Below are 19463 nucleotides of genomic sequence, written 5' to 3'. Positions count from 1 at the left end.
TCTTTGCGCTCTCTGTTATCGTGCTGGGTGTTTTACATTTTTTTGATTCCTGAAAGGATTCCGGCTCCTATTTGTGGTTCACATCCTGTTGCTGTGGGCCTTAAACATATTCCAGTGGCACAACAAAGTGAGAGCTGTAGCAAACACCTCACCCTGTGACAGAAGAAAACAACTCACACAATCACTTCACCCCACATGCACTCGCTCGCTCCGAGCCGTTTCCCATGAGGCCTGCAGGGAGGGGGAGGTTTCCCTCCAATCTTTACTTGTCTGGCTTTCATTTCCTCCCTCCTGAAAACCATATGAGGGGCCTGCATGAGGAAAGACTTATAAAACCATCAGGGGCTTTTGTTTTCCACCACAGCGCAGATTTTACCATTGAGTTTCTTTTCTGAAGACGACACAGCTGAGTTACAATCCCTGGTTTTACCAACTCTCTCCTGCTGCACATGTCAGCACTGTGACCTGAATTATCCCACTAAAATAAGACATAAGTTGTTTATGAGGACATCAACCCAATGTAAAGTCTGTGTGAATCATAAGCGGGCCCAAGCTTAATGTGACCCATGTAATTGGACTAAAGATCAAAAAAATATGCAGCTGTACTGTTGCTTTAATTCAGTTGAAACTATGTTGAGACTTGATGGAAATAAAAAGCTCTGTGACATTTTATTTCTGTTTTTGAGTCACAGTAGGGTCACTATTGTTGCAAAGGTAAAATTGGAGTGTAGGAACACTCACACTGATTATTTGGAAGCTTCTACTGGTGATAATACTGAAGGATTACAAAAGAAGGAATGTGGCTGGTGCAGCAGCCATCGTTGTGTGAAACACTAAGCATGGCAACAGATGCTGATCTTCTTTGAGCTCCTCCATGAGGTGCCTTGCTCATCTGCTTTGTATGCAAACTTGTTTCACAGTTTTTGGGAATTTATTCAGAACCCAAAATCTAGTCCATGATTCAGATGACGACAAATCATCCCTGAACATTTCATACAATTCAGTTGATTAGTTTTTGCGAAAAGCTGATTACATACATATATACATACAAACATATACAGACCAAAAATAAATACATGGAGATAAAGGAAATAACCTTCACAGCCAACTCTCGTTGGCAGAAGTAATTAAAAAGCAAAACTTAAGATACTCAACAAACTCACTTCTGTGTATTGGCTACCTTTATAAAGAAAAAAAAAAAGAAAAAGATTGTTTTTAGTTAAGGTTTAGTTCGACGCTAACAGAAGGATTTTATTTGGATAGTTGACTTTCTTTTTAAAAACATCAGTTGACTGAATAAAACTTCAACAAGAACTTGGGCACATACCTTAGCAACGCCACACTTGTTTGCGGAACCAAGTAAACATCATTATCATGTTAGCCATTAGCTCATATCAATGCAAACCTGTCAGATAGCAACATCACTGTGAAACACTGAGTAGGGGCACACAGATAAACCACGACCCAGTCAATGTGCTTACACGGGTGTTTCTGGATCCTTGCCGGAATGAGACATTAGCTGTGAGTTAGCAGTGGTGCAGAGTGAGCAGTGTGCTAGCAGGCAGCTTGTAGCCTCCCCACAGAAAGGCCCTGTTGTTGAACTCCAACCTTTTTGGATCTTTTTCTAGGAAACACAACTTCCCCACAGCCCTGCTGGTTGTTTTCCCAGCAGTCGCTTGTTGTATCGCTGGAACACAAAAAACCTCAAGAGCATTTTCGCCATACACAGCGCGGTTTATATTTAGACCCCATCCCACATGCATCTGCCTGCTGCCATAAATACAAGAGCACCAAATAAGGACCGGTACAACTCAAATCAATGTGCTGCGTCGTCCATCGACTGAACAACAGTAACTTGGGTATTGGTGAGGATTTAAGACAACACAGCCAACAATCAGAATCAAATATATGTAAGAATTGTATTTCACTGTTTTGATTTTATAATTTCATTGCATTCAAATGAAACTATAACACAAACTTTACATATGCAGCCATATACATTCACGAAGGGTGGATTAACCTGTTTCACAGTTGACAAACCGCTTAGTGTACACAATGTTAAAGCGCAAGGAAAATAGAATATATTTCAACTCACTCAGGTTAGCAAATGTCCTGTGATGAGGTGACTTCACACCTCAAATAGCACGTGAAAGCAAGCATGTCCAGCCAGGTGACTCTTTCAGCATGTGGACACAGGAAATGATAGATGAAGAATTCATTCTTCCTCAGGAAACGTCACAAGTCTGCCACCTTGGCGAAGGACTCAGGATCAGATTTATAGAGCTTTATACACTTGTGTGTAAAAGGTAGCATTTAATCCAAATTACTTACTTTCAGTGATCTTTTTGGAAATGTTTGACACCGTGTTTGAGGATTGATGTGTTTTTGTAATACAAGTGATCCAGCTAGCTTCGTCTTGTAACACCAGTCTACCACAAGATGGCGTCATTTGTCCCGAGCATCACGTTTTTCATCAGTTTAACTGGCAAATCATGACTAACTTTAATGGTCTTTAAAATGTAGGAACTTCACTGAGGAGACACACTGAACATGACACAACAGCCAATCTTGCATGTCTGAAAGTTTGAGAGCAAGTTACATCAGGAACAGACATTATTGGATGATCAAAAGAACTAATTGAACAAACATATTGGTATGTCCCAGCATGCCTTCTTATTGGTCAATTTTTTAAAAAGACATTATGGTAAATTAATAATTAAAAAAAAATCAAGAGTAAAACCAACAGTTTTTAAGTAAAAATAGTGTTGAGAGTGTTTAATGATTTTTGAATATTGCCTCAAAAAACACGACAGTCACCTCACAGCACATGCACAATAATTCCAAATATTATAAAGGCAAAAACAATCGGGAATGACTGTCTATCACAATAATTTGCTTCATCCAAGTGACAGAAGCCAGAAGTTTATAAATTTGTGAAAAACGTTGTGCTTGGCATGAGGAAAAGCTCACGTGGTGTGAAGTTGTAGCATAAAAAAGTATAAAGTAGGTCGCTGGAGACATGAATCACATGGACCCCTGGTAGCGTTTAGCTCAAAAAGTAAAATAATTCTATCATCAAACATATAAAAATAGATCATTAAAGGACATTTCAGTTGGACTTTAACACACAAAATATGAGTCAGCACTTTTCTTCAGTAGAAAGCCAAACAATTCACAGAATCCACTGCATTAATATACATGTAGTGTATCCCAGTGGCTCCCAAGCTTCACCCGTAGCTTTGTCTGTTGTCGGATTAGATTTTTAGATGTCAAAGAAAACCGTAATACTGACAATCGCATCCTACATTACATTTTATGGCATGTTTTTGGGGAACTTTGAGAGATTCTAGGGAAAAAGTTGGAATGCTGGGGTACGCCTTCCTGAACTGCAGCCAAAAACAATCTCTGTCAGACTGGTGTCTTAGACCTTAGTGGTGCCCATTGAATCAGGCAGAGTCCTTAAACTTCATGACGCCCTCAAAGCCATTGTAGGTGAACGGCTGGAGAACCGGGCTGCAGGAGTCCTGCGTCAGGCAGGCCATCCTGTTACTCTCACAGCTCTCCTCGCTGCCCGGAGCAAAGTACACGCTGTCCGCCGAATGGATGGATGGGTCCTCGTTGAAGTAGTTGTGAGGACGCAGCAGGACACCACCCCCGTTGCCCACGGTTACCGTGTTGGGGATGTCCTCAGCGTGAGGAATGTGGAGGAAACCGGCGGTCACCCAGGCAACCAGGTCCTGCAGATACATCGTCAAGTTTAAACGTTCAGGTACTTTTCAGATCACTTCAACGCTCAGCTTCTGTGGTAACTCACTTGGTCTTCAATATTTTCATTGTCTTCGATGAATTTGCTGAAGTCAACAGCCGGAGACCAAATGCCGTTCTGATTGTACACGCTGCTGCTGGTCTGCTCCGAGTCCTTGTGCTTGGTGATGGCGACTTTATACCTGCGACAGTCAGAGGACAGACAGACTGAAGACAAGAAGAGTCTGAGCTCCCAGACGGCAGCTCGTATCCAGACAGGTCCAGCAATGTTCCTGACCCGGATGCTTCTACGAAAGCTTGCCGACGCTTCCTCTGATCACAGTGAAGCCAAACACTGATGGACGTGGCCACAAACCACACAACAGCAGGAGCTTTTGAAGTTGCTCTGCTCCAGATTCGAGAGTGTTCTTTTTTCACTTCTACAAATCAACAACATGGTTTTCAGCATTTCCTGCAGAGGCGTTGTACCTGGCCCAGGACATGGCCAGCTCCTCAGCCTGGCTCTCCGGGAGGGGATCCCCTGCGAAGCTGTAGACCTGCAGCCTGTAGGAGCGCTGGTGGCCCCAGATGTTGGTCTGTTTGCTGGCTATGTGGAGGTAGCGAGGGGTCTTGGTGTCGTGGCGCATTGCGGCCTCCTGTGAAAGCAGCACAGCGGCCATTATTCATCCAGTAATGAGCAGGTAAACACGGTGTCACTGTTGAGAGGAGGAACACACCCAGACCACTTTTGTGAAAAATTAGTTCAAGTATGAGAACCCGTCTTTAGCTACTTGAAGATATTGAGAACTGATACGACTACTTGTTAAATGCTAAAAAGCAAATTTATACTTCATATGCAAAGATGCTCAACGGATATGCATTGTGGTGAAAAACCACCACACAGCTTTTGTCTGTCAGACTTCCAACAGTCCCGAAGGCTCCCATGTACGACTACATCTACGTACGCATAGCGCAGTGTGCTCACTGTAGACTGCTGAGTGACTCAGTCTTTAATCACCGCTGGTGCTTGAGCCCTGAAACTCTTTAGACTGGAGCATGTAACACAGCTCAAAGTAAAATCCTCCTAATCCGCTGAGGTGAAAGTGATTAGCAAAACTGTTCTAACTCTGCTGATCTGAACGTCTCTGGTGAGAAACTGTCTTTGTCCTCCTCTTGACATTTTGTCAGAACATAATTTAAAGTCTGTCTCACCTTTGTCATTCTCATTAATATGAAAGAATCTCTAAACCACTGACTTGTCTACCTGTGACTGATGTAGCTGATGCATAATGTCACGTAATACTTGCCGAGTTGTATTGGGGATCTTTCAAGAGTACAAGTAGTCACAATACGTGGGTATCTTGTTGAGAGCAATATTGACAAAAATCATCACAGTCAAGACAGTCATTAAGGTTAATACCAAATCATTCTCCACTCTAAAGTCACATTCTGATCTGTCCACTTCTAGTTGATTCTTCAGGGAACTACAAGTTTTAAAAATCCATGAAAATGTTGAAATGTACATTTTCTTCGAAGTGATTGTTAAATATGTATTAAAATTGAACAGCACTTCAGTCCTTATTCCGTTGTATTTTGATTTTCTATACAGTAGAGGTCATATTTAAAAGATTTAAAGCAATCTAATATATAGCAAGTAAATAGTAATCTAATCTGATTTAGATTTGTGGCCTTTGATTTCAAAAGAGACATTTATGTATGCAAAATAAAACAAACTCTCTTTAGTTATAGCGAGATGTTATTATCTCTTTTAAATAAACATCGGTCTAATCAATAGGAATCCAGTATGGCTGCCTGAAACTATGCAAATGAATTACACGGCCATCAGTTTAGAATTTAGTGGGATTCAACGTCCCGCTCAAGATGGTTGCATCCAATCTTGTCTGAAACTAAATTGTGAGGCTTTTCATGGAGACACCCGACTTTTCTTCACAGACAAGAAAAGCAGAAGATGAAGACAAAGTGAGTTAGCATGGAAACACACCTGTTCTGTTTTCAGCTGCTTCTCCACCAGCTGAGGAACCATTGCGTGGTGATCAGGCATCCACGGCAGCGACACGTTGACAAACTCCATGTCTTTGGTCTGGAAAACATTCTGCAGGCCTACAGGGAGACGATTATTGATCATCAGCACCTGTAAGGTCAGGATGTTAAGTCACACAGAACCGGAAGAAGAACCAATTGTGTCGATCTCATCCACTGTCGGAGCATTTCAGAGTTACGTAAGTCCCGTCAATATATCAGGACTTTATTATTGGTTCTTTAGTCTCTGAATTCTGCTGATACTGCATTTAATTTACTGTATGGTAGATGTGCTTCTAGAACATAGAAGTTCATCTACCATTGACAGTGGGATAAACAAGTCTGTGTTTTCACTCTTTGGAAACCTGTTGGGAAACTATCATGGAAACATCTTTTACCATTTTAATTGTAAATTAAATTAAATTGTTTGTACATTTTGTAAAACTATATGTTTGAAAAGTTTGATCACGATGGATGTAATCAACACTCCTCAACAGTCCTCCTTTAGCCTAGGAAACACTGATGCTTCCTTTAGCCTAGGAAATACTGATGCTTCCTTTAGCCTAGGAAACACTGATGCTTCCTTTAGCCTAGGAAACACTGATGCTTCCTTTAGCCTAGGAAATACTGATGCTTCCTTTAGCCTAGGAAATACTGATGCTTCCTTTAGCCTAGGAAACACTGATGCTTCCTTTAGCCTAGGAAACACTGATGCTTCCTTTAGCCTAGGAAACACTGATGCTTCCTTTAGCCTAGGAAACACTGATGCTTCCTTTAGCTTAGGAAACACTGATGATTCCTTTAGCCTAGGAAACACTGATGCTTCCTTTAGAACCTCCTTTAGCCTAAGAAACACTGATGCTTCCTTTAGAACCTCCTTTATCCTAGGAAACACTTATGCTTCCTTTATCCTAGGAAACACTGACGCTTCCTTTAGAGCCTCCTTTATCCTAGGAAACACTGATGCTTCCTTTAGAGGCTCCTTTAGCCTAGGAAACACTGATGCTTCCTTTAGAACCTCCTTTATCCTAGGAAACACTGATGCTTCCTTTATCCTAGGAAACACTGACGCTTCCTTTAGAGCCTCCTTTATCCTAGGAAACACTGATGCTTCCTTTAGAGGCTCCTTTAGCCTAGGAAACACTGATGCTTCCTTTAGAACCTCCTTTATCCTAGGAAACACTGATGCTTCCTTTATCCTAGGAAACACTGACGCTTCCTTTAGAGCCTCCTTTATCCTAGGAAACACTGACGCTTCCTTTAGAGCCTCCTTTATCCTAGGAAACACTGATGCTTCCTTTAGAACCTCCTTTATCCTAGGAAACACGGATGCTTCCTTTATCCTAGGAAACACTGATGCTTCCGTTAGAGCCTCCTTTAGCACAGGAAACACTGATGCTTCCTTTAGAGCCTCCTTTATCCTAGGAAACACTGATGCTTCCTTTAGAACCTCCTGTAGCCTAGGAAACACTGATGCTTCCTTTAGAGGCTCCTGTAGCACAGGAAACACTGATGCTTCCTTTAGAGCCTCCTTTATCCTAGGAAACACTGATGCTTCCTTTAGAATCTCCTTTAGCCTAGGAAACACTGATGCTTCCTTTAGAACCTCCTTTATCCTAGGAAACACTGATGCTTCCTTTAGAATCTCCTTTAGCCTAGGAAACACTGATGCTTCCTTTAGAACCTCCTTTATCCTAGGAAACACTGATGCTTCCTTTAGAGCCTCCTTTATCCTAGGAAACACTGATGCTTCCTTTAGAACCTCCTTTATCCTAGGAAACACTGATGCTTCCTTTAGAGCCTCCTTTAGCCTAGGAAACACTGATGCTTCCTTTAGAACCTCCTTCATCCTAGGAAACACTGATGCTTCCTTTAGAGCCTCCTTTAGCACAGGAAACACTGATGCTTCCTTTAGAGCCTCCTTTATCCTAGGAAACACTGATGCTTCCTTTAGAGCCTCCTTTATCCTAGGAAGCACTGATGCTTCCTTTAGAACCTCCTTTATCCTAGGAAGCACTGATGCTTCCTTTAGAACCTCCTTTATCCTAGGAAACACTGATGCTTCCGTTAGAGCCTCCTTTATCCTAGGAAACACTGATGCTTCCTTTAGAGCCTCCTTTAGCCTAGGAAACACTGATGCTTCCTTTAGAACCTCCTTTAGCACAGGAAACACTGATGCTTCCTTTAGAACCTCCTTTAGCACAGGAAACACTGATGCTTCCTTTAGAGCCTCCTTTATCCTAGGAAACACTGATGCTTCCTTTAGAACCCCCTGTAGCCTAGGAAACACTGATGCTTCCTTTAGAGGCTCCTGTAGCACAGGAAACACTGATGCTTCCTTTAGAGCCTCCTTTATCCTAGGAAACACTGATGCTTCCTTTAGAATCTCCTTTAGCCTAGGAAACACTGATGCTTCCTTTAGAACCTCCTTTATCCTAGGAAACACTGATGCTTCCTTTAGAACCTCCTTTATCCTAGGAAACACTGATGCTTCCTTTAGAATCTCCTTTAGCCTAGGAAACACTGATGCTTCCTTTAGAACCTCCTTTATCCTAGGAAACACTGATGTTCCTTTAGAGCCTCCTTTATCCTAGGAAACACTGATGCTTCCTTTAGAACCTCCTTTATCCTAGGAAACACTGATGCTTCCTTTAGAGCCTCCTTTAGCCTAGGAAACACTGATGCTTCCTTTAGAACCTCCTTTATCCTAGGAAACACTGATGCTTCCTTTAGAACCTCCTTCATCCTAGGAAACACTGATGCTTCCTTTAGAACCTCCTTTATCCTAGGATACACTGATGCTTCCTTTAGAGCCTCCTTTAGCCTAGGAAACACTGATGCTTCCTTTAGAACCTCCTTTATCCTAGGAAACAATGATGCTTCCTTTAGAACCTCCTTTATCCTAGGAAACACTGATGCTTCCTTTAGAACCTCCTTTATCCTAGGAAACACTGATGCTTCCTTTAGAACCTCCTTTATCCTAGGAAACACTGATGCTTCCTTTAGAATCTCCTTTAGCCTAGGAAACACTGATGCTTCCTTTAGAACCTCCTTTATCCTAGGAAACACTGATGTTCCTTTAGAGCCTCCTTTATCCTAGGAAACACTGTTGCTTCCTTTAGAACCTCCTTTATCCTAGGAAACACTGATGCTTCCTTTAGAGCCTCCTTTAGCCTAGGAAACACTGATGCTTCCTTTAGAACCTCCTTTATCCTAGGAAACACTGATGCTTCCTTTAGAACCTCCTTCATCCTAGGAAACACTGATGCTTCCTTTAGAACCTCCTTTATCCTAGGATACACTGATGCTTCCTTTAGAGCCTCCTTTAGCCTAGGAAACACTGATGCTTCCTTTAGAACCTCCTTTATCCTAGGAAACAATGATGCTTCCTTTAGAACCTCCTTTATCCTAGGAAACACTGATGCTTCCTTTAGAACCTCCTTTATCCTAGGAAACAATGATGCTTCCTTTAGAACCTCCTTTATCCTAGGATACACTGATGCTTCCTTTAGAGCCTCCTTTAGCCTAGGAAACACTGATGCTTCCTTTAGAACCTCCTTTATCCTAGGAAACACTGATGCTTCCTTTAGAGCCTCCTTTATCCTAGGAAACACTGATGCTTCCTTTAGAGCCTCCTTTAGCACAGGAAACACTGATGCTTCCTTTAGAGGCTCCTTTAGCCTAGGAAACACTGATGCTTCCTTTAGAGCCTCCTTTAGCACAGGAAACACTGATGCTTCCTTTAGAGCCTCCTTTAGCACAGGGAACACTGATGCTTCCTTTAGAGGCTCCTTTAGCCTAGGGAACACTGATGCTTCCTTTAGAGGCTCCTTTAGCCTAGGAAACACTGCTGCTTCCTTTAGAGCCTCCTTTAGCCTAGGAAACACTGATGCTTCCTTTAGAGCCTCCTTTAGCACAGGAAACACTGATGCTTCCTTTAGAGGCTCCTTTAGCCTAGGAAACACTGATGCTTCCTTTAGAGCCTCATTTAGCCTAGGAAACACTGATGCTTCCTTTAGAGCCTCCTTTAGCACAGGAAACACTGATGCTTCCTTTAGAACCTCCTTTAGCACAGGAAACACTGATGCTTCCTTTAGAGCCTCCTTTAGCCTAGGAAACACTGATGCTTCCTTTAGAACCTCCTTTAGCACAGGAAACACTGATGCTTCCTTTAGAGCCTCCTTTAGCCTAGGAAACACTGATGCTTCCTTTAGAGCCTCCTTTAGCACAGGAAACACTGATGCTTCCTTTAGAACCTCCTTTATCCTAGGAAACACTGATGCTTCCTTTAGAACCTCCTTTAGCACAGGAAACACTGATGCTTCCTTTAGAACCTCCTTTATCCTAGGAAACACTGATGCTTCCTTTAGAACCTCCTTTATCCTAGGAAACACTGATTCTTCCTTTAGAACCTCCTTTAGCACAGGAAACACTGATGCTTCCCTTTAGAACCTCCTTTATCCTAGGAAACACGGATGCTTCCTTTAGAACCTCCTTTATCCTAGGAAACACTGATGCTTCCTTTAGAACCTCCTTTATCCTAGGAAACACTGATGCTTCCTTTAGAACCTCCTTTAGCACAGGAAACACTGATGCTTCCTTTAGAGCCTCCTTTAGCACAGGAAACACTGATGCTTCCTTTAGAACCTCCTTTAGCACAGGAAACACTGATGCTTCCTTTAGAGCCTCCTTTAGCCTAGGAAACACTGATGCTTCCTTTAGAGCCTCCTTTAGCCTAGGAAACACTGATGCTTCCTTTAGAACCTCCTTTAGCCTAGGAAACACTGATGCTTCCTTTAGAACCTCCTTTATCCTAGGAAACACTGATGCTTCCTTTAGAGCCTCCTTTATCCTAGGAAACACTGATGCTTCCTTTAGAGCCTCCTTTAGCACAGGAAACACTGATGCTTCCTTTAGAGCCTCCTTTAGCACAGGAAACACTGATGCTTCCTTTAGAGCCTCCTTTATCCTAGGAAACACTGATGCTTCCTTTAGAGCCTCCTTTAGCACAGGAAACACTGATGCTTCCTTTAGAGCCTCCTTTAGCGCAGGAAACACTGATGCTTCCTTTAGAACCTCCTTTATCCTAGGATACACTGATGCTTCCTTTAGAGCCTCCTTTAGCCTAGGAAACACTGATGCTTCCTTTAGAACCTCCTTTATCCTAGGAAACAATGATGCTTCCTTTAGAACCTCCTTTATCCTAGGAAACACTGATGCTTCCTTTAGAACCTCCTTTATCCTAGGAAACACTGATGCTTCCTTTAGAACCTCCTTTATCCTAGGAAACACTGATGCTTCCTTTAGAATCTCCTTTAGCCTAGGAAACACTGATGCTTCCTTTAGAACCTCCTTTATCCTAGGAAACACTGATGTTCCTTTAGAGCCTCCTTTATCCTAGGAAACACTGTTGCTTCCTTTAGAACCTCCTTTATCCTAGGAAACACTGATGCTTCCTTTAGAGCCTCCTTTAGCCTAGGAAACACTGATGCTTCCTTTAGAACCTCCTTTATCCTAGGAAACACTGATGCTTCCTTTAGAACCTCCTTCATCCTAGGAAACACTGATGCTTCCTTTAGAACCTCCTTTATCCTAGGATACACTGATGCTTCCTTTAGAGCCTCCTTTAGCCTAGGAAACACTGATGCTTCCTTTAGAACCTCCTTTATCCTAGGAAACAATGATGCTTCCTTTAGAACCTCCTTTATCCTAGGAAACACTGATGCTTCCTTTAGAACCTCCTTTATCCTAGGAAACAATGATGCTTCCTTTAGAACCTCCTTTATCCTAGGATACACTGATGCTTCCTTTAGAGCCTCCTTTAGCCTAGGAAACACTGATGCTTCCTTTAGAACCTCCTTTATCCTAGGAAACACTGATGCTTCCTTTAGAGCCTCCTTTATCCTAGGAAACACTGATGCTTCCTTTAGAGCCTCCTTTAGCACAGGAAACACTGATGCTTCCTTTAGAGGCTCCTTTAGCCTAGGAAACACTGATGCTTCCTTTAGAGCCTCCTTTAGCACAGGAAACACTGATGCTTCCTTTAGAGCCTCCTTTAGCACAGGGAACACTGATGCTTCCTTTAGAGGCTCCTTTAGCCTAGGGAACACTGATGCTTCCTTTAGAGGCTCCTTTAGCCTAGGAAACACTGCTGCTTCCTTTAGAGCCTCCTTTAGCCTAGGAAACACTGATGCTTCCTTTAGAGCCTCCTTTAGCACAGGAAACACTGATGCTTCCTTTAGAGGCTCCTTTAGCCTAGGAAACACTGATGCTTCCTTTAGAGCCTCATTTAGCCTAGGAAACACTGATGCTTCCTTTAGAGCCTCCTTTAGCACAGGAAACACTGATGCTTCCTTTAGAACCTCCTTTAGCACAGGAAACACTGATGCTTCCTTTAGAGCCTCCTTTAGCCTAGGAAACACTGATGCTTCCTTTAGAACCTCCTTTAGCACAGGAAACACTGATGCTTCCTTTAGAGCCTCCTTTAGCCTAGGAAACACTGATGCTTCCTTTAGAGCCTCCTTTAGCACAGGAAACACTGATGCTTCCTTTAGAACCTCCTTTATCCTAGGAAACACTGATGCTTCCTTTAGAACCTCCTTTAGCACAGGAAACACTGATGCTTCCTTTAGAACCTCCTTTATCCTAGGAAACACTGATGCTTCCTTTAGAACCTCCTTTATCCTAGGAAACACTGATTCTTCCTTTAGAACCTCCTTTAGCACAGGAAACACTGATGCTTCCCTTTAGAACCTCCTTTATCCTAGGAAACACGGATGCTTCCTTTAGAACCTCCTTTATCCTAGGAAACACTGATGCTTCCTTTAGAACCTCCTTTATCCTAGGAAACACTGATGCTTCCTTTAGAACCTCCTTTAGCACAGGAAACACTGATGCTTCCTTTAGAGCCTCCTTTAGCACAGGAAACACTGATGCTTCCTTTAGAACCTCCTTTAGCACAGGAAACACTGATGCTTCCTTTAGAGCCTCCTTTAGCCTAGGAAACACTGATGCTTCCTTTAGAGCCTCCTTTAGCCTAGGAAACACTGATGCTTCCTTTAGAACCTCCTTTAGCCTAGGAAACACTGATGCTTCCTTTAGAACCTCCTTTATCCTAGGAAACACTGATGCTTCCTTTAGAGCCTCCTTTATCCTAGGAAACACTGATGCTTCCTTTAGAGCCTCCTTTAGCACAGGAAACACTGATGCTTCCTTTAGAGCCTCCTTTAGCACAGGAAACACTGATGCTTCCTTTAGAGCCTCCTTTATCCTAGGAAACACTGATGCTTCCTTTAGAGCCTCCTTTAGCGCAGGAAACACTGATACTTCACCAGAGGAATTCCTTGCGGCGACAACATTTAAAGGGCCGGCTCATCTGAGGGACACTAAGTTACCAAAGCAATAATCTGCCTTGAAAAACTTTGAATAATCTAGAATCCAGATCCTAACTATGACTGTTATGCAGATATTGCAAAACCAACACAGTAGTTTTTGTGCAGCCTATTCTCAGTGTTATTGGCTATGTATTCACCTGCTCACCTCTTTTCCTTTGATTTCCAATCAAGCTTTGGATATTTGAGTTTGTATCAGTGGTTAGATGCACAGGGGAAAGTGGTAGAAATGCACTTTTTGTAGTCCATTTTTTGGGAAATGTGTAGTTTTTTCACCGTGGCTGACATCAATAACCTTTGCCGCCGTCGGATTACTATTACCCCACCGAGTGGAAGTGTGGTCAGACGGTCACAACAACGTGACTACCTTTCCTCAACTCCTTTAGGAAGCCTTCTAGCTCCTTTTCTTGACCCCATGATGTCATCCATGATGTTAAGGAAAAGTGGATAGGAAAGGAGAAAGGAGGGACTCATCCTGTTTCCTCCAGAGTGTCATGATTCCCAGTCCATATTCTCTTGGGACTTGGTAGTTTTATTTTGACAGTCGCTGTAAAAACATTCCAACTTGGCCGACTTGTCCTCTAGAATATCTCTGTTCTGCCGTTGTCAATGTTTAGAGCGTGTTGATCTCTCTGCATGTGGGGATGTGTGTGCTTTCATTACAAAAACAAACAACACCACCAACAATTGGCCCAACATGAAAGTCATTGTTTTCAGCATTACTGCAGTCTCCGTGGAAACGGCCATCATGTTTCAGGATGTTACCAAATGAATGCGGAAGGGTTCATTTTCACTTGTCACGCTGTGCAAACATCATTCGAAAATGTATTCCACTTTGTCTCAACTCACATCAGATGAGCTTCTTGTTCTATAAAAAAAAAATTAACTATAGATTAAACCAAAGTGAAATAAAATAAAATTTAAAAAAAATACATCTGTGTCTTATTTTTCAAAGGTGATTTTCCTGTCTCACAATAAACCTGTCTTCATTAATCAAATTAATTAATCAACTCCTATCATTCATCTCATTATTTTACTAAATCAGAAAATGTTTAAAACAGAAATTAAAAATGGACGAATTCCGTTACAAAGATCAACTTTTGGGGACTTTCTAACCAGCTTCACCTAAATGACTGCAGAGAATCAACTTGAAAAGAAAACCCCCCTTAACTCGTCCACCAGGATACATCGCCTCTGCTGACCTCTGACCCTGCTCCGACAATCAAAATCCCAGGGGAGACATCTGCCACACACACACACACACACACACACACACACACACACACACACACACACACACACACACACACACACACACACACACACACACACACACACACACACACACACACACACACACACACACACACACACACACACACACACCAACCTCCTGTCAATATAAAACATTATCTTTTAGCATTCTTTTTTACTGTTCATTGTTTTGGATATGTCGAAATAGAATCTTTCTAAAGTTCAGAATTCCAAATCAATTTTTTTCAAAGAAGCAAGCAACCAATTTCTAAATTATTTACTTTCCTTTTAAGGTCATTCAGGACCAAAATGACCTCTTTCAATAATTGGCTCTAAAAGGAGTCTCGATCAATATTTCTTTCCTGATTCATTAACTCCAATTTAGATCAAACACTGAGTATTTATCTGGATTTTAAAACAAAAAATGCAAGTTTGTCAATATTATGGTGATATATCAGTGAAAAGGTGCTATATAAGTGAGTCCATTCGCTATTTATATATCTGCATCATCTAAGCAAAAAAAGTAATACTCAGTGTATCACATGATGTGATTAAAGAGACTTGCTGAAACATTTTTGTCCTCAGACGACTTCAGGATTAGAAGCAATGAAATTAACTGATCTTCTGTATTCTTTTCAAACACAACGCAGTGACGTCAAGTCTCTCATATAAAATGCTAAGAATCCTCAGAGTTATTGAATGTTTACGGCAGGGGGATTCAGTGCCAGAGGGTCTCTGTCCTGCATGTTTTCAGATTTCTCCCGACTTATCAAAGAAAATGTTAATCTGTAATGCTTTTCTTAACAGTGAGTGGAAGGAGATTGGTTGATGCAAACTGCACACACGCAAAAAGTTCCTGGTCTTTATTTGAACCCATGACCAGCCTGCTGTGAAGAGAGCGCCAACCACTGCTCCACCATGTTGCCTTGAAAAATAAATATATTTCATAATTGACATAATTCAAGAATAGAGGAGATTGAGGAGAGAGAGAGAGAGAGAGAGAGAGAGAGAGAGAGAGAGAGGGGGGGGGGGGGTAGGGGGTGGGGGGGGGGGGGGGGGGCGACAACCCTAACCCTAACCCTTGTTAGTGCTATATGTATTATGTACAGTTATCATACTGATCCAAATATTTTCCAACTGTTATGAGATTAAACCAGCCTGAGCAGCTCTATCTAGACAGTAACATGGTTTTCTAGATTAAACCAGCCTGAGCAGCTCTATCCAGACAGTAACATGGTTTTCTAGATTAAACCAGCCTGAGCAGCTCTATCCAGACAGTAACATGGTTTTCTAGATTAAACCAGCCTGAGCAGCTCTATCCAGACAGTAACATGGTTTTCTAGATTAAACCAGCCTGAGCAGCTCTATCTAGACAGTAACGTGATTTTCTAGATCAAACCAGCCCGAGCAGCTCTATCTAGACAGTAACACGATTTTCAAGATTAAACCAGTCTTGAGAAGTTCTATCTAGACAGTAACATGATTTTTTATATGAAACCAGCCTGAGCAGCTCTATCTAGACAGTAACATGGTTTTCTAGATTAAACCAGCCTGAGCAGCTCTATCTAGACAGTAACATGGTTTTCTAGATTAAACCAGCCTGAGCAGCTCTATCCAGACAGTAACATGGTTTTCTAGATTAAACCAGCCTGAGCAGCTCTATCTAGACAGTAACGTGATTTTCTAGATCAAACCAGCCCGAGCAGCTCTATCTAGACAGTAACACGATTTTCAAGATTAAACCAGTCTTGAGAAGTTCTATCTAGACAGTAACATGATTTTCTAGATTAAACCAGCCTGAGCAGCTCCAGAGTGCCAGCAGGAATATAAATGAACAAAGAAGCAACAACAAAATAATGGAATTTTGATAGTTGAATGAATAATAGCATAAAACAATAAACATCAGCAGCAAATCTCATTGACGAGGAGTGGAAATGTGTGTGTGTGTGTGTGTGTGTGTGTGTGTGTGTGTGTGTGTGTGTGTGTGTGTGTGTGTGTGTATCCCACAGAACCTATACTTACCAACCACGTCCAGGTCCACCTTGAAGTTGATGAAGTGCGTGTGGATGTTGCCAAGCACGTTGTGCGCCACCTGGTGTCCGTGCCTGAGACTGCCATCTATCAGGTAGGAGGAGGAAATGTATCCGGTGGCGTGCACTTTGGCCTCCACCGAGCCGCTCTGGTAGAAGATGAAGTCCCACATGTAGTCATAGTTCCCGATGGCAGTGATGGTCCGGAACACCAGCGCGCTGTTCGCCATGCCTCCATACGAATGGTGGAAGAAGTCGGAGAAGTGCCTCCGCAGCGGCTGACCCATGTTGTGCTCAAAGACACAGATGGAGTTCCTGAATCGGGCCGGCCTGGGCAAGTCGATGTACCGGTACGTGTCGATGTAGGTGGCTTCGTAGGGGCAATCCACGCCGCGGACCAGCTCATGCGCAAAGCGTCCGATCCCGATGCTGCTGTCCATGAACTTGGTGATTATCATGCCTGGGGTGACGGAGCCGTACACCGACATGGCTTCTTGCACACTCAACTCGTACACGATTCGCTCGCCCTTGAAGCGCACATCAAACACCCGCATGCCTGTGAGCACGCTGAGCCCAAAGGCAAAGCTCCAGTCCAGGTACAGCACCTGGTTGTGATGCACGCTGTAGCGCTTCCCGTCTGCGTAAAACTGCTGCGGCCCGATCTGCAGGGGCCGGTTCCGAGGCTTCAGGGACCCGTAATCCAGAGACTCCCTGTAGACGATCTTCTTCACCGCCCCGCTGTCGTACGCCCGCTCCAGCTCAGCTACACTGTCGAAGTATTTCCCGTTGTACATAAGTCGCTCCACTGTCCAGCGGGACGCGTTCAGACTCTCGTGGTTCAGAAGCACTTCGAAGCCCACCGGGTGAATGTACATACCACTCATGTCTCGAAAGAACGACACCCAAGTCTTCCTGTCACCAGTGCGCACCCCGCGGGGCATCTGCTCAAACGCATTGAGTTCCTGACTTGCACCCACCCCGAAACTCTCCCTCATGAGCACGGAGAGCTTATTGAAAACCTCTTCCTCAAAAAACTTGAACATCAACACGTATTCTCCGATGGTGACCATACGGGACACGATGGGTATGTCCATGTGGTACTTCTCTCTGGTCACATCTTTCAGGTATGTGGGGTTGGGCAGTGGCCCCACTAGATACTCCTTGATGTGGCCCTTGGTGCCGTAGTGGACGACCACGCTCGCCTCTCTCACCGGTTTTGCTCCTTTTCCATCCAAATACGCCAAAACCTCCGCTTTTTTCGGAACAGATAAATCTATGAGCAGCAGGAAATTCTGCGACGGCTTCGTGATCTGGTTTGTGGAGATTTGAAGGTCCTTCTGCTTGAGCATGTACTGCTGCACCTGCAGGTGCTCCTCTCTTGTCAGGTCAGCGAACACGAGGCTGCGCTCGTCGTGTTTGGCCCGCAGCGGGTGCACGCGCTGAGTGGAACACTTGAGCGCCCTGCCGTGGTAGAGGCCGATTAGGACGAAGTTCAGAATGATGGAGAAAACAACAAAAAGAATCAGCGTCCATTTTACCAGAGAATTCATCCTCTTCTCGACCATCACGCACAAGCTCTGTGAGACGGTCTACAGGAGGGAGCGGCCTGCGCAAAGCTGGAGGGGAGAGATTTAAAGTCTCCCCTTTCCCACCCTCCTTGCCTGCACGCCCCGACAAATCCTTCGAGCTCCTCCTCCTCCTCCTCCTCCTCCTCCTCCTCCTCCTCCTCCTCTTTCCCACTTGGAATGAGACTCAGACTTTCAGTCCACCTCGGTTCAACTAATCTGGGCACTGGGAATACTTTATGTACGTTGCTTTTCCTACTTTACGCACAGCTTTTGAGGGCAATTATCTTCAGAAATGCATCAACTATATGCTTTCAAGAGAAAAGTGGCCAAGTTACACTCACAGAATTAAAAATGCAGTGTCTTGTTGTGAAATGTTTTGTTTTTCATATGTGTGTGTAAACTATCTGCTTGGTAATCTATAATTAACCGCAACTCCAAATGTTCACTCACTCATCACTCCATTCCAAACATTCACTCCATTCAGAGCAAAAAGGAGAACATTATGAAAAGTATTTTCACAAAACTTAAAAACTTAAAAAGAGAGGATTTTGTTATGTAAAGATATATGTGTATCTTTGGATTCATGCTTTGAAAAAAAAATTGTATTTGTATCAAATAATGTGATCTCATTAAAATGAAATAATATGTCATTAATAAATAATAAGTCATTAATATTACAATGCATTTTTGAATACTTCAGTTTTGTTTTTTCTTTTATATTTATTCTTTGCATCATGTTTTTTAATTGTAGTCTTGTCTGTTTTTTACCTCGACTTCCACGAAAGCCACACACAAGATTTCCTAAACTTTCGGTTTATCAGAACAAATGGCAGATAAAAATCTGTGAAAATGAGTTGGAAAGTGAACATCTGATCCTGACAAGTTGAGCAGTATCTTCTCGTCTGTATTGGAGTCCAGGGACTCGAGTTTATGTTTCTCACACACTCATAAATAAGACACGGAGAAGTTTACTTGGCTGGGGGGAAACTGGCGTCCGTCCAGCAACATGGACTGCAGACCGTCGTGAGACAGGTTAGTTTTACCCTACTGATGATGTGTTGTTGCAATAGTAATCCTTCTCACTCATAAACATGCTGCAGTAACGCTGCAGCCTCTTTATGCTGAGAGTTTAACTCAAGGTCCCAGCTGAAGTTTATGCCTGTCGATTTGCCAAAATGCATTGTTTTTCTTTAAGATATCAGTTTTTCTTTGGGTGCTAAACTGTGCTTTTACTTTTTCTTTACTTCCTCTAAACATGATCCGTGTTATCATGTGTATATTATTAGCAGGATATTTCAGTGTACCGGTTATCATTTGAACCTTGAATGGCCCTTTTCTTATCAGAAGCTGGGCGTGCAGGAACAGCAGTGGGAGGGCTCCTGTGGTTGTTTGTTCCAGGTTTTGTCAGGTCCCACAGAAGAGGATGTTGGCTCTAA

General features: G+C 42.9%; 1 protein-coding gene across 1 annotated transcript; it reads right to left on the bottom strand.

The window, feature by feature from the left end:
* Positions 1-1181: 1181 nt before the first annotated feature.
* Positions 1182-18040, bottom strand: aoc2 (amine oxidase copper containing 2). Its single transcript, XM_080512011.1, has 5 exons — positions 16452-18040; positions 5747-5865; positions 4234-4400; positions 3815-3947; positions 1182-3737 (listed from the first exon to the last, which is right to left on the bottom strand). Exons 1-5 carry the CDS (start codon positions 18022-18024, stop codon positions 3447-3449), a joined length of 2283 nt encoding a protein of 760 aa, XP_080368137.1. The 5' UTR covers positions 18025-18040; the 3' UTR covers positions 1182-3446.
* Positions 18041-19463: the final 1423 nt, after the last annotated feature.

This window comes from Blennius ocellaris (genome assembly GCF_963422515.1).
Source record: "Blennius ocellaris genome assembly, chromosome: 16".
Lineage (NCBI taxonomy): Eukaryota > Metazoa > Chordata > Actinopteri > Blenniiformes > Blenniidae > Blennius > Blennius ocellaris.
This window is presented reverse-complemented; position numbering and strand designations above follow the sequence as displayed.